The 12981-nt window shown below is 46.9% G+C and overlaps 1 protein-coding gene across 7 annotated transcripts in view; it reads right to left on the bottom strand.

The window, feature by feature from the left end:
- Positions 1-12682, bottom strand: part of Hecw1 (HECT, C2 and WW domain containing E3 ubiquitin protein ligase 1) — a 388661-nt gene extending 375979 nt beyond the window's left edge. For 3 of the 7 annotated variants that reach the window (XM_063233922.1, XM_063233921.1, XM_063233915.1), the window contains exon 1: positions 10846-11548. In XM_063233922.1, coding sequence (XP_063089992.1) covers positions 10846-10968 — 123 coding nt within the window. In that variant the 5' untranslated portion in view covers positions 10969-11548. Of the gene's footprint in view, positions 1-10845; positions 11549-12246 lie in introns of those variants that run through there. The other 4 variants (XM_063233918.1, XM_063233919.1, XM_063233917.1 and 1 more) reach the window with 4 other exon arrangements.
- Between the last annotated feature and the right edge of the window lie 299 nt (positions 12683-12981).

Genomic DNA, 12981 nt, shown 5'->3' on the forward strand with positions numbered 1-12981 from the left:
TGAATTAAGGACTATCCCATAGATTTCTAAGCCATGGACAAGGACACTATTCTGCTAAATGATAGATATGGGTGTAGCTCTTTGGGAAAGCAACATTGTAAAATTCAGGATCTCATTCTGAGCTCTAGGAAGACAAGAAATTCGGCTATAGATCCATTCATAATGGAAACAGTTCCCTGTCCGTGATGACTGCACCATCAATTGTGTTGAAAATAAAATAATCAGCCTTAAAGGACAAAATTTCTTCAAATTTGCTTCTCAAATTAGATATTTCTTCACCACAGGGATTTTCATCTATTTGGTCTTCAGATGTTTTCACCCTAAACTACACAAGCGGACTTTTGTCTAAGTGGGAGAAAAAACATCCTACACATAAAAAGCATAAATGCTTCTCATATAATAGATGCTCAGGAAATGTTCTCTGAATTAATAAATAATGGAAAATTTCCTTGAAAATAGTTAACCCAGAAATTTTAAAAATAGGATTGTACATCTGACAAGCTGCAGCAAGATACACACCTCCAAGCCCAGCCTGGGCAACCTGGTGACTTAGTAAGACCCCATTTTAAAATAAAAAATAAAAAGGGATGGGGATGTAGCTCAGTGTGAAGGCCCTGAATTCAAACCCCAGCACTTAAAAAAGTACATGTGTTTATATATATCATGCATACATATATTTCTGCATAATATCTGAGTATAGATATGCACATATGTATACATATAACGCACTCTTATTTTGGTTTGTGATTAAGGGAGTTCCTTGATCAATTTTCTCTTTAGAAGCTAGAAGCCTCCCCAACTCTGTGTGTGTGTATTAGTGATATTTTTCCTTTCTCTAAGGAAAAAGATGAACTAACAATGTCATTATTTTTCCCAAAGATGTCATACCATAATCGGAATGTATGGTTCTAACAAAGATAAATTTTATTTCATTGCAACAAAATGATAGAAAATGCTTGCAAAGTTTTTAGGAGAGACAGTTCATTAAAAACTGTTCTAGCTTGCTATGTAACATTGTTATAAAGGAGGAAGGCAACATCACGGATAAAAGCTCCTGCTGATATTACAAGCAGATAACTTCAGTGCTGCCAATTGATTCTGGTCTCAGAGATGCTCCAAGAGGCACTGACTACTGACTCCCCTTTCCACACTGGCACAGATTTAAGCAAACTCTCTGAGTGTCAGCTTTCCAAAGCAAGGGCCCCTACATGTGCTGAGGCTTAGGAAGAATAGATCTTCTTCTAGGAGTCTGAATCCTTGGAGTCCCTAAAGTTTCTACTCTGTTGCTTTCTTTCAGAAGATCTAAAAGTCAGGCTGTGATGGATTAAAAACTGGTGGTCAACCACACCATCTGAATTAAATCAGCATGGTGCTGAGCGTTGACGTTCCACCTGAGGAAAGTTGCCAGCACAAGTAGAGATGTGGAGAAAGAGAAGAGAAGCATGTTGAGGTGTTGAGGCATTGTGGGTTCTCCTGTATGCTGCTGTTTGAGCTGTTGGTTCTCCTGGAGAAGCTCTGGTCCTTACATCGAGCATTGCTTCCTGGCTCTGGAGGGGAAGATGGGTGCCATTCAATCTTCAGGATGAACTCTTCACACTGGCATCCTCGCATGTACTCTACTGTGCTTGTCGGAGGAGAAGCTCGAGGCCTCCGTGTCACTGAGGATGGCTGTGGTGCCTTTCAGGACAGCCCTGGTCTTTGTTGTGAGTATGACTCCTTGGTTCCAGCATAGAACCCTCATCCCACCAGCAGAGCTCCTTCACCCCACTGGCATAGACTTTCTGGCTTCCACCACTGATCTTTGGGGCTTCCCAGCACGGATCCATAAAAGAGACTGGTGTGAGTCCTTCTCGTGGGCTCAAGACCTCCAGTTGGACTTGTGGGAGGCATTGTCATGAGCTCTGGGTTTTCATCTGGACTCATGTGGGACATTGCTGTGGGATTCAGGCCCTTGGCTAAATATTCTGTCTTTAGTGTTGTGGATAGATTTCCTGCATTTTCTTGTGTTAATTCTGGGTGACCATCATAAATAATACTATGAACTCCATGTCCTGATTCTAACTGTTCTCCGCACAACCCCTGACTACAACACAAGCCGTGTTCAACGAAAGGAGTTCCTCAAATATCACAACATTGGAAAGTATTACCTTGCAAAAGGTTGTTGAGCAATCCCAATTCAGACCTGATATTGTTCAGAACTGGAGGGTGGGGGAAACACAGGACATCCTCTACAGAAAAAAAAACTAAATCTCATCTCTTAATTGTGCAAGCTTGGGAAACTCTCCCCAATTCTAAAGTCTGGTCATGGATGTATCCAAGGTTGTAGACACTGAAGATGCCACCTACATACTTCAAACAGTTCCTGAGCACAGAGAACTGTTTTTGACACCTAGAAGCATGGACAGATAAGAAAAATCCCTGTCTATGCAACTCACCTCTACTAATTTCCTGGTGTAGCAGGGCTGCTCCTTCAGAGCTGTCCTTCACTGCCCTATCCCTTTACATTCCGGCTCTGTTGCAGCCCTGCTATTGAAGAGAACCCCATCTAGATGGTCAAGATGTTGGCTGCTATATTTTGTTTTGGTTTTACAGAACGTAGAACCACTGTAATACCTCTCCTTAGTCTATAGTTGTGTCTAAAAGAGCTACCCTCTTTCCCTGAAAGTAATATCCAGCTGGAAAACAATCAGCCTTGGAAACTGGAGGTAAAAAATGCCAGCCCCAATCATTCCATCCTTGTCGTACCTGCCATCACTATACTACAAGGCTGGTAAGGCAAGCACAGGTGGATTGGGGCATTTTTGATCACTAGTTCTCATGACTGATTATCTTCTAGCCAGGTCTTATGTTTTGAGGAAACATAGTAGTCCCAGCAGGTCAAGGTCCATTGAAACGTTCAGGAAAAGAAATAAAAAGGAGAAATGTGCCCTGGATAATGACAACCTTGCTCAGCATGCAGCCTTCCCCTCCCTGTACAATTCCTCTGTACCCCTGAATCTCTCAGATGGAGCTTTGAGGATAGCCCCTCTATCTTCTCAAGGTCGCTAGCCTTTGAATGACCCTGATCCCTTCGTACTGACACTCATCTCCTGATATGCAATTGGTCATCAAGTGGTGTGCAGACCTGACCTTTACTTCCAGTGACCCATTTGACATTCTGTGGATGCCTACACACGAATAACACTCAAAAAACTACAGACCTTCTCAACTCTCGGGTTGAGAGTCACTCATTGTTCTAACACTCAGTTGTAGATGCTGAGAACCCTGAGATAAATGCAATGCCATCCTTAATATTCAGGTGTTCATCATTCAGTAGAGACTCCCAGAACAGAAGTGCTGATAGTCAGCACATAATGATATCCTGAGAACTCTGGGGAAAGACACAGAAAACATGTTCCATAGGGAAACTGAGTGGTGGTTTCTCTAGGAGAGGAGATTTAACAGAGATCTTAAAAATGAGTAAATTGAGAGGAGTGGGGAGAATATCAAGAGTAGAACACAGCATAAGGAAATATATATAATTATAGAACAAAGCAGGTTTGGGAAAAATGGAAAGAAAAAAAGAACCAGGTGGCTACAACAGGGACATAGGGGAAATGGGGACATGGGTTGGCCATGGCATGCAGGCTTTGGTGCCAGCTCAGGGAGCTACTAGCTCTTTATTGCATGAAATAGCCACTCCAGCAAATTCTGAGCATGGGAATGACATGCTCACAGTCAAGATGACAAAGTCAGTGTGGCCCAGGGAAAGCAGGAACCGGAGGGCAAAGAGCGGTTTTTATCAAGTCCTAGCAACAAGAATAACAGCCAATATGTGACTCAATTCGACAATAATTGAGTGACTGACTACTATTGCAGGCTGCTGATGAGAAAGTAAAGACAAGCTCAAGCTAGATCCTCTCTTTAATGTTGGAGAACACCAGGCCGGGGTTCGGTACTTGCAAAATGTCCAGGCAATAAGGTGACACCTCAACCACCACCTGATAAGGTAGGGGGAAACAGCATTTTCTCAGAGGATCCAGAGACCTCAAAATATCATCAGGCTAGAAGGTTTAATGGGATTTAATCTGTTATAAAATGGAGTCAGAAAACATTTTGAGGTTGAATTTCAGTTAAGGAGAGCCCTGTTAAATCAGTCAGTTAGCAAGAGTATCTGATTTGCCTCAGGCACTGGTCCAGGCATGAGGTAAATAAGTTCCCAGTGGAGTTTGTAAGTTAGAAAGTATCTCTGTCAGCTTTCCCATTGCTGAGACATGATACCTGACCCTCCCGAAGAGAGGAGAGCTGAGGAGCAGAGGGGGAAGGATGGGGAGTGGAGGGGAAGAGGGGTGAGGGGAGGGCAGAGGTTTAATTTGGCTCATGCTGGAAGGGGATTCAAGTCAGCTTGCTCTATGACAGAAACTTCTTGGCAAAAGCTCTTACCACAGTATACAGGAAGCATAGCAAGAAGGGAGGAGCCCAAGAGAGAGACACACCCTTCCAGGTCACGCCCCCAGAGACACACCTTCAGCCAGACCTCACCTCCTTGGCCAGGCTGCCTCAATGGTGCAGCCAACTGATGGGGATAGCAACAAGCACACAACCAATAAAATATCTAACAAATCATGCGATGCTAAGTGGTGTAAAGAGAAATCAACAGGGAGGCAGAAGACAGCACACTGGAAATGGGTGGGCAGGCAAAACCTTTCTGAAGGTACCTGACTGGAAGCTGGTGGACAGGTCAAGGGAAGAGCTAAGATGACAACACACGTGACACAATCTAGGAAAAGCCAGGACACTGGGGTCCAATGAGCCAATTGAGCGCAGATGCAGAGCTGTGTAGCTCAAATAAGGAGCCTGAGTTGTACTCCGAGGAGGGAGAAACTATCAGGAGGTTGGGGGCTAAGAAGTAACACAACCTTACTCTCCAAGAGGACAGAGATTTGTGACTGGTCTGTGTTGTGTTCCTGCCACATCACTACAGTTAAACCTGTGCCTGGCACCCAGCAGATGTTTAGTCAGCACTGAGTGTGTGAATGAATGATTACGATGCGACTTACATATTTAAGAGCACATTCGGGCTGCTGTATAGGGAGCGGGATGCAGATGGGAGAAGAAGGCAGGGAGGCAGGGAGCGGAGCCCCTGGTGGTACAGACAGGCGGAGTCATGCTGGATGGAACAGCTGGAAGGAAGGGAGAGCGATCTGCTGAAGATTAGATACAGATGAGAGCAGGAAGTCAGGAGGACCTGAGCCGCTGGACAGGTACTTGCTCTTCCAGAGAGAGAGTCAGAGAACACTGGAGGAGATGAGGGCTTGTGGGAGTGACAATATACAGAAATGTTCTTGCACATGTTCCTTTTAAGATCATGTGGCATTCAGGGGAAGGTACTGGTGGCTGCCTATCAAAGTCTGGAGCTCTGGGAATGAGTCAGGGCTGGGGAAAAGTTGAGGCTCATCAGCATGAAGACCATGTTGAAACCAAGCAAAGGAACACAGGTAAGAAAAGAAAAGGTCTTAGAGGCAAGCCCTGGGAGATCCCATCAGCTAGAGGCCACAGTTCACAAGGGGTCAGTCAATTCAGGAGCCATCCAGATAGCAGGTCCAGAGGGCCAGCCAGAAGGTGGGAAATCTATGTGCTAGGGGAAGCCAGGGGCTTTGGCTTTTGCCCATCAAAGGGAAGAGGTCACTGGTGACCACCATAAAAATAGTGAGAGGAGTGACAAGGACAAGAGTCCCACAGGTGGCTCTCAAGAAAAGCAGAGAAGTGGGGCTGGGGGTTTAGCTCAGCAGGCATAAGCGCCTGCCTTGCAAGCAGGCAGTCATGAGTTCGATCCCTGGCACCGATAAAAAGGAAAAAGGCAAAAAAAAAGCAGAGAAGCAATGAGGCAGAAGAACAGAGGCAGTTTCAGATGAACTAGTGAGAGGGTATTTTATTTTGTTTCGTAACTTACACTACATGAAAGGGTTTGTATAAACCAAGCCATACACAACAAAAGTGTCTTTGGAGGCTGAGATATGTAGAATCAAGAAAGCCAGTGACACAACTTTGAAAGCATATTCTATCAACGAGAAGAGAACATTGATCGCAGGGAGAAGAGAAGCCAGGGGAGAGACTAGAGAACACGAATTATGTTTCGGTCCATCCAGACGCTAAGCCTTCCCTTGTCATCATCCCCGCTACACGCAGGGCCTGCAGGGTACAAAGGGGACCTGAAATAATACTGAGGAGGTAGAGGGAGAAATAATCCCTATATAACCCACAAAATTATTTTTTCTCAATTTCCAGAAGTAAATTCCTACAAAAGTAACTCATGATCAAAACAGAGAAAGAAAAGTCAAGGGGTTTTAAATCCTGATGATAAAAAGAATGATGACTAATGGTCAGGAAACAAAGAAGTCCTTTTGAGGATAAAAATCTATCTGTGTCCCTATCTCTGTGACACAGCAAGGGAGATGGTGCTGATGAATGCCATCAGCCCCCGGACTAGTGGCATTAAAGCACGGTCTTATATGTTTAATTCCAGCCTCTCTGTCTTTTTATCCTCTCAGACTAAATCTTTGAATTTTAATAATGTGTAAGACTGAGACTTTTGCCAGGTGTGGTGGTGCATGCCGGTAATTCCAGCACTCTAGGGGGTTGAGGCAACCCGAATGTAAGTTTGAGCCCAGTCTGGATAATTTAGCAATTTAGCAAGATCCAGAGATTTTTATTTCTCAAAGTGCTCTGTGTAAACTCCCAAAGAAAAGTAGGGAACATTCATGCAAGTTAAATAGGTGTCAATTTAAGGACAAGGTGATTGAATTACAATTCCTGGCCAGGGATGTGAATTTTTTTCTTTTTTCTTTTTCTTTTTTTCTTTTACACACATGATATTTCCCTGACATCTGTGCAATACAAATATATCTAGAAAGTGTGAAATGAAAAATCTGCTCCACTAAATATATAAAAGGGACCCCGAGTGAAGACTTCATGAGAGCATTTGTCATCGTGGGCCCAGATGGCACCCTTCCCCAGCTCCCACTCCAGCTCCCCCAATACCAGCTTAAGTTTCAGCCACTGAATTCTCTCAAAAATATCACATGTAAGAGAAGCAGAGGAGCCCATCCGCAAGTTACCTTCTTATCTGTTAGTCCTCTTAGCACATCACGCTTGGGGCCAATAAATCAGGGAAAGTATGGTATCTCAACAAATAATGTGGACTCGGCACAGCACCTGTTGCTATGGAAATCCAGATGACATGAACAATCTAGCGGTCTTTATGCTATTTTGCCAATAAGTAGAGGCACTACTGTCCTGCACTCACCATTTTCCCTACGCGGTCCATGCTACAGAACTCAGCCTCTTAGCCGTGCTCCTGTGTCCACACATTAAGGCACAGGATACTCACAGTCATCTTCATGTTGTTTTGCTTCCTAAATACTTACAGAGGCTTTAAGACACAAGTACGTGGTATTTAGGTGAAAAACGGCGGCCAGAAAATCCGGGAGAAATAATGTATACTACAAAGTCATCAGAAGACTGGCTCCATCTACTCATGCTAGCAGAACTTGGAACACAGATACTAACAAATAGGCCTTAGGAAACAGAAATGGTTGAGACAAGAAGTTTGGGAGACCATGACTCCGCCCTGGGTAGGGTAGGGTGAGGGTGCAGATAGTGTTGGGGTGTATTTTAGGAATGTGGGAGATGTTACAGGAGGTGGTGTGGAGGTACAGAACGTGGGTGGGAGGGGAGCAGAGAAGGGCAAAATAAGAAACAAAAGAGGAATTGAAAAGTTTGCTAATTGGATTAATCTCGGAAACACGTTAGATTACAGATGTTGCGCTATTCAGCTAGGAAACATAGTCAGGGGGGAGAAGAACTGCTTTACTGCGGTTCTTAGGTCCTTCACTCTTGAATCCTAAACTGCATACTTCTTCACCATTGAAAAGTCATGACTATCTTCTTTTCTCTCCTTCTTTCTCTCTCCCCTCTTCCTTCTTTCCTTCCTTTCATTTTTTTTCTTAGTCCCGATATATTAAGCCCAGGTCCATGCATGGTGTTCAGGGGCTCCACCACTGAGCCTCATCATTTTTATTTTGAGACAAAGTCTCACTAAGTTGCCCCTGTGCTGGTCTTAAACTTCTCATCCTGTCACTGCAGCCTCTTGAGTTGCTGGGATTATAAACCTAATACCACACACAGCTCCTCTTCCCTTTAATATAGCAAACTCAACTTTAAAATAAGAAAGAGTTGCTATAAGATACCTATAGGAAATAGCATTAACAAAGGCTTAAAGTGCCCACAGATGGACACTTAAGTATTTGTACATTTATTACACAGTACATATATTGCAACACAAAAAAATTATCACTTGTATTTTTTGATCCCCAACTGAATCACTGAAACAAAATAACAAAACAATCACAAAGTTGGGAAGTTAGAAGGATTGGTTTCCATGCCTACTTTTAAAGAAAAGGAAATGGAACTTTAGAGAGGACAAGTGACTGGAAGACAATCGCACAGAATAGTTCATGTTGTAGTCTCTGAAAGTCCATGATGGCAAATGTGCCCAGGGTTGAGGTGCAGAACGGCCCCGTGAATACTGAACTTCCTGGTTTCCTAATGGTGACCATGCTTGTTTTTAGTGACAAAGGAAGCAGACAAGTGGGGGAGAAGCACAGGCTTCAAAGTCTGGAAATCACACCTGTTTGTTATCACAGAAATCACCTTTCTGGGCACACAGTCATGCTGGGCTGGTCCAAGAATGATAGGTGTCTCTGGTCTAACTACTGGATCATTTCAGAAGCATATTATAGGGTGGCTAAAGGTGCCCGTCAGTGAGTGGCCTTCTCTAGATGTGATCATCATCCTGGCAAGCTCTGTGTGGTGGAATCAAGACTTGGGGAGAAGGTGGACAGAAGAGCGTCCCCCTTCCCCTTAGTCTGAGGATAGAAAGCTTGAGTCAGACACAGTTCCTTTCAAGGAAGGATAGAACAGAGCTGTGATTAGGTCACTTTTGTCCAAATGGAGCAACTAGGTCATTCAACTGAAAATAAATAACCCAAACCTACAAACATTTGAACTGGACCCTCTCCACGTTTGTTTGTTTTTCTGAGGGGGTGGAGCCTCTCTCTGTGACAGTCAGGAAGGCCTGGATTTGAGTCCTGGATCACCATCTCCCTTAAGCATCTTATGTAACTCCTCTGATTCCCACAGCTGACTCCTGAAGCTGAGGTTCCCACTTACCCCCTTGCCTATACAATCACAGGGCATCTGTATGACCTGAAATCTACTCGCCTAACATTCCTGAGAACCTACCACATACCAGGCGAAGTGCTAGGTGCTGGAGAAAAGAGCCATGGCTCTAAGGAACCCCTGTCTAGAGAAGCTCTGATGTTTAAACAAGGAGGCCTTGGCACATTTACAACTGGGGAACTGCAGTGTGAACAAGGCTACCTTAGCTGTATAAATGAAAGACTATGGGAAAACAGACAGGAAACGGTTAATTATGTCTAGAAGAACTGCTATTTTGAGCTGTGATGTGGATTGTAACTTTAGAAAACAAATGAGTGCATAACTATGAAAAATGGGGTGGCTAAGCACAAATCAATGACTAAATACCTCAACCATCCCCAAATTGTAATAATTACTGGAAGCACATGAAAACAGTTTGTGTGTTTAAACCAGCATTGCCTGGCTCATTTCTATAACACACCGCAGCGCAAACCAGTTTGATGAGCAGTATCAAATTGTATCAGGATAAGTCTGATACTATTGCTGATTACTGCCTAGGATGAAGCAGCTATCCAGGGTCTTTTAGTACAAACAAATTAATAAACAAAAATCAATCACTGCAAGTAAGGACATTCTTAATTATCCAAGAGAAGACTGGAATGAATAACTAAATCCACAAATGAGAGAACCTGTAACCAGATTAATTCAAAAATTTTCTTCCCCCACCCCCCAGTTTTTTTCTACAGTCGACATAAAAATGACCTGTTTGAGTTATTGGTTACTTTTGTTTATAGGGGGGAAAGATGCAGATAATGAAGTTCAAAATTTTTGAGACTTACAAAAATAAACCATTAATTTCTAATACACTCTTTGCTTAGATGGTTTGGGCTGTGATTATTTACACCCCCTAAACTGCATAACTTTTCTCACCCCTCTATCAATTATCCCGGAATGCGGAAGCCAGAAGGGTGTGCAGGATCAGCTAGCCCAACTCCCTTCACAGAGAAGGAATGAAACAGAGGTGGTCTGTTCATAATCACACCTGCCCTTCAGTATTTGCTTGATTATACGCATGACTGGTCCACAGAAGGCAAAGCCTAAAGGGATCAGTTTAATAGGTCCATCTTCAAAAGCATATACAGAACCCAGTCAAATGATACTGGAACCTAACCACTCCTCCATGCTAATGCACAGATAGGCCGGTCCAGCTCAGGATGTGGCTTTCCTGCGAGTTCATAATGTCATAATCCCAACAAATTTAGGCAACTGGCTTTGAAGAAAAACCACCCCTGACCAAAAAAGAAAAAAAAGAGGACTGTCATTTCATAGAGCAGCCGACTGCAGTAGACTGGGATCCTAGTGCAGAATCAGCCAGAACAGAGTTTATTAAATGAAGTACTCTACTGTCCGATTTGCTTGCCTCTAGGTCTAGGAATTAAAATAGTGTTTCGTTTTTCCTACACTACATTCCAGAAGAGATAGCAAAAGGGGATGAGGGGTGGGGGGAATCAACAGGGAATTCTGCCACAAGCTATTTCTCTACCAAACAGGCACAAACGTTCTGCTAGGGTAGGCATGTAGACGCTAATCCCTTCTTAGTGGAAAACACACATTTTCAAAATGAATCCCCAATCTAGAATGAATTACCGTAATAGCCACAGCCGGAGCCAGTCCGCTGATGAGGGACGCAGATCGGGCCACCTGCTTTGAGACGACTTGGACCACAACACCGCTGGGGTGTTTGCAGGCTGGCCTTTTCGGGTAGGGCATCTACCCTTCTAAAACCGCGTTTAAATCCCAGGAAAAAGAGAGAAGATGCCTCCTCCCTTAATCCTTGAACTACGCCGCTCTTCCTGTATCCATTTCTGCCGAGCACAGCATTGTTTTCAAAGAGAAGAAAACGAAAACAAAAACAAAACAAAACCCAAAAAAAGCCACAGGGAGGAATCGCACCACTGCAGATCCCAAGAGGAGTAAGCAACAAAACTACGGCAACGTCAAATCGTATCTCGGGCAACTAGGAAAATCCCCACGCTGTATGGGTGTCAGCCCAATGCAGACCGAGGCGCGCGGTGCCCGGAGCCACGGGCGTCTCTGCAGCCTGTGTCCCTGCCAGCTGCCCCTCCCCACCCCCACGCGCTGAAATTCGGCAGGGAAGAAGTTACGGTGCCCAGCCTGTGTGCAAGGCAGACCACGCATCCGCGCTCCCAGAATCAGCCAAGTAGCCGGGACGTCAAAGCAGCCGAGCAATCAGAGAGCCCTGGGGGGTGCGGGGTATGGAGGGGCCACTTTGTTGGAGCGCTTCGATTTTGCTGCATTGTGACGGTCCGCGAATGCTTGGGTAGGAGGAAGCGCACCTCCAGCCAAAAATGGACCGGACGCGCACGTCTCAGCTCCTCCCTCCTCCCTCCCACCCGCCAGGGTGCAGGTCGCAATACGGTAGGCGACATGACCGGCTGCTTCCTCTCCAACTCAGGTGCCAGGCCCGGCGGAGGGCACAGCCGCCGGGGACCGGCGCATCCTTGCCGCTGACACCACCTAGGGGAGCGGGGCAGGACCTGGCAGCGCACCCGAGGGAGCGCCGGCGAGCTCGTGAGGGGACCGTGGAGGCTGGCAGAGGGACCCTGGCCGGCGTCGCTTGGGACACAGTCGTCCAAGGCGAGCCTGAGGCGGAGCGCAGATACCAGTTTAGGTCCCCGGGGTGGGTGTGGGCTGGGAAGGAGGATTACGTAGATCTCTCCGCCCCCTCCCCAGGCACCTCCTCGCTGCAAGCCCACTGGGGGGCTTCTTTGTTTCCCTCCGCGCCCCTCGGGAGGACCGGGCGCGCCCGCTCCACCCCAGCAGGGGTCCCCACCCGCGCACCCAGCCGGGCGGGCGGCGGCGCGCCCCAGGCTGACAATTGAACCTCGCGGGAGAACGAGAGGGTGGAGAGAAGGGTGGATTCCGGCCCGGGGAGGGAGGGCGCCGCTGGGGCTTCGCTATCGCCGGAGCCGCCCGGGGACTGGGTTCCGGCAGGGGCAGCGGGCAGGGTCCCCGCGGCGCGCTCACCTCGGCAGCTCCGGGCCCGGCGCAGAGCATCTCCGTCCGCGCGCAGTCACAGCCGGGGCGCGCACGTGCCCTGCACAGGCGCCAGGGACCTGCCTTGGGGACCCGGGAGACGCCGGCCACCTGGTGCCTGGTGCGAGCGAGTGAGCGAGGAGGGGCGGGCGCACCGAGGCGCGCGGGGCTGCAGCTCCCACAGCAGCGCCTGACGCGCGGCAACGCGGCGCACTTCCTTGCTTTATCCTCGCGCCCGCATCTCCTCCCTCCTCGCTGCTCCGAGGTGGGTACCAGACTCCCGAGCCAACCACAGGCCGGGCTGGCTCCGCTCGGCGCCGCCCAGCCCCGCAGCCCCCGCGCGCCCCCGCCCGCCCCCGCCCAGCCGTAAATATATATTGATTCTTGTTCCCGCCGGCTCCGTCCTTCCAACTCCGGCGCGCGTACTGAGCCATCAGACATCAACCGCGGCTCACCAGCCCTTTTGTGTGTGTGCAAAAGGCGTGTTGAGAAAAGGATGCGTGCGGTACAGACACTCTCGGCAAGTGCCCCGTGACAGGTGTGTTTGGCCCCTGCTTTACACACTTTCTCCACCCATGTTGTGCACGTTTATGAGCACTTGTGGACACGTTTTGGGATACTGGCCTGTGTCTGTCCAGTGAACACGCCAAGCAAACGCTGTTATGACAAATTCAAATGCAAACGGAGCGAACTTAGCCAAACCTGGCTTTCAAGGCAGATTTAGAA

Source organism: Cavia porcellus, unplaced genomic scaffold (genome assembly GCF_034190915.1).
Source record: "Cavia porcellus strain 051 isolate PalLab524CR breed Dunkin Hartley unplaced genomic scaffold, mCavPor4.1 scaffold_23, whole genome shotgun sequence".
In the NCBI taxonomy this organism is placed as follows: domain Eukaryota; kingdom Metazoa; phylum Chordata; class Mammalia; order Rodentia; family Caviidae; genus Cavia; species Cavia porcellus.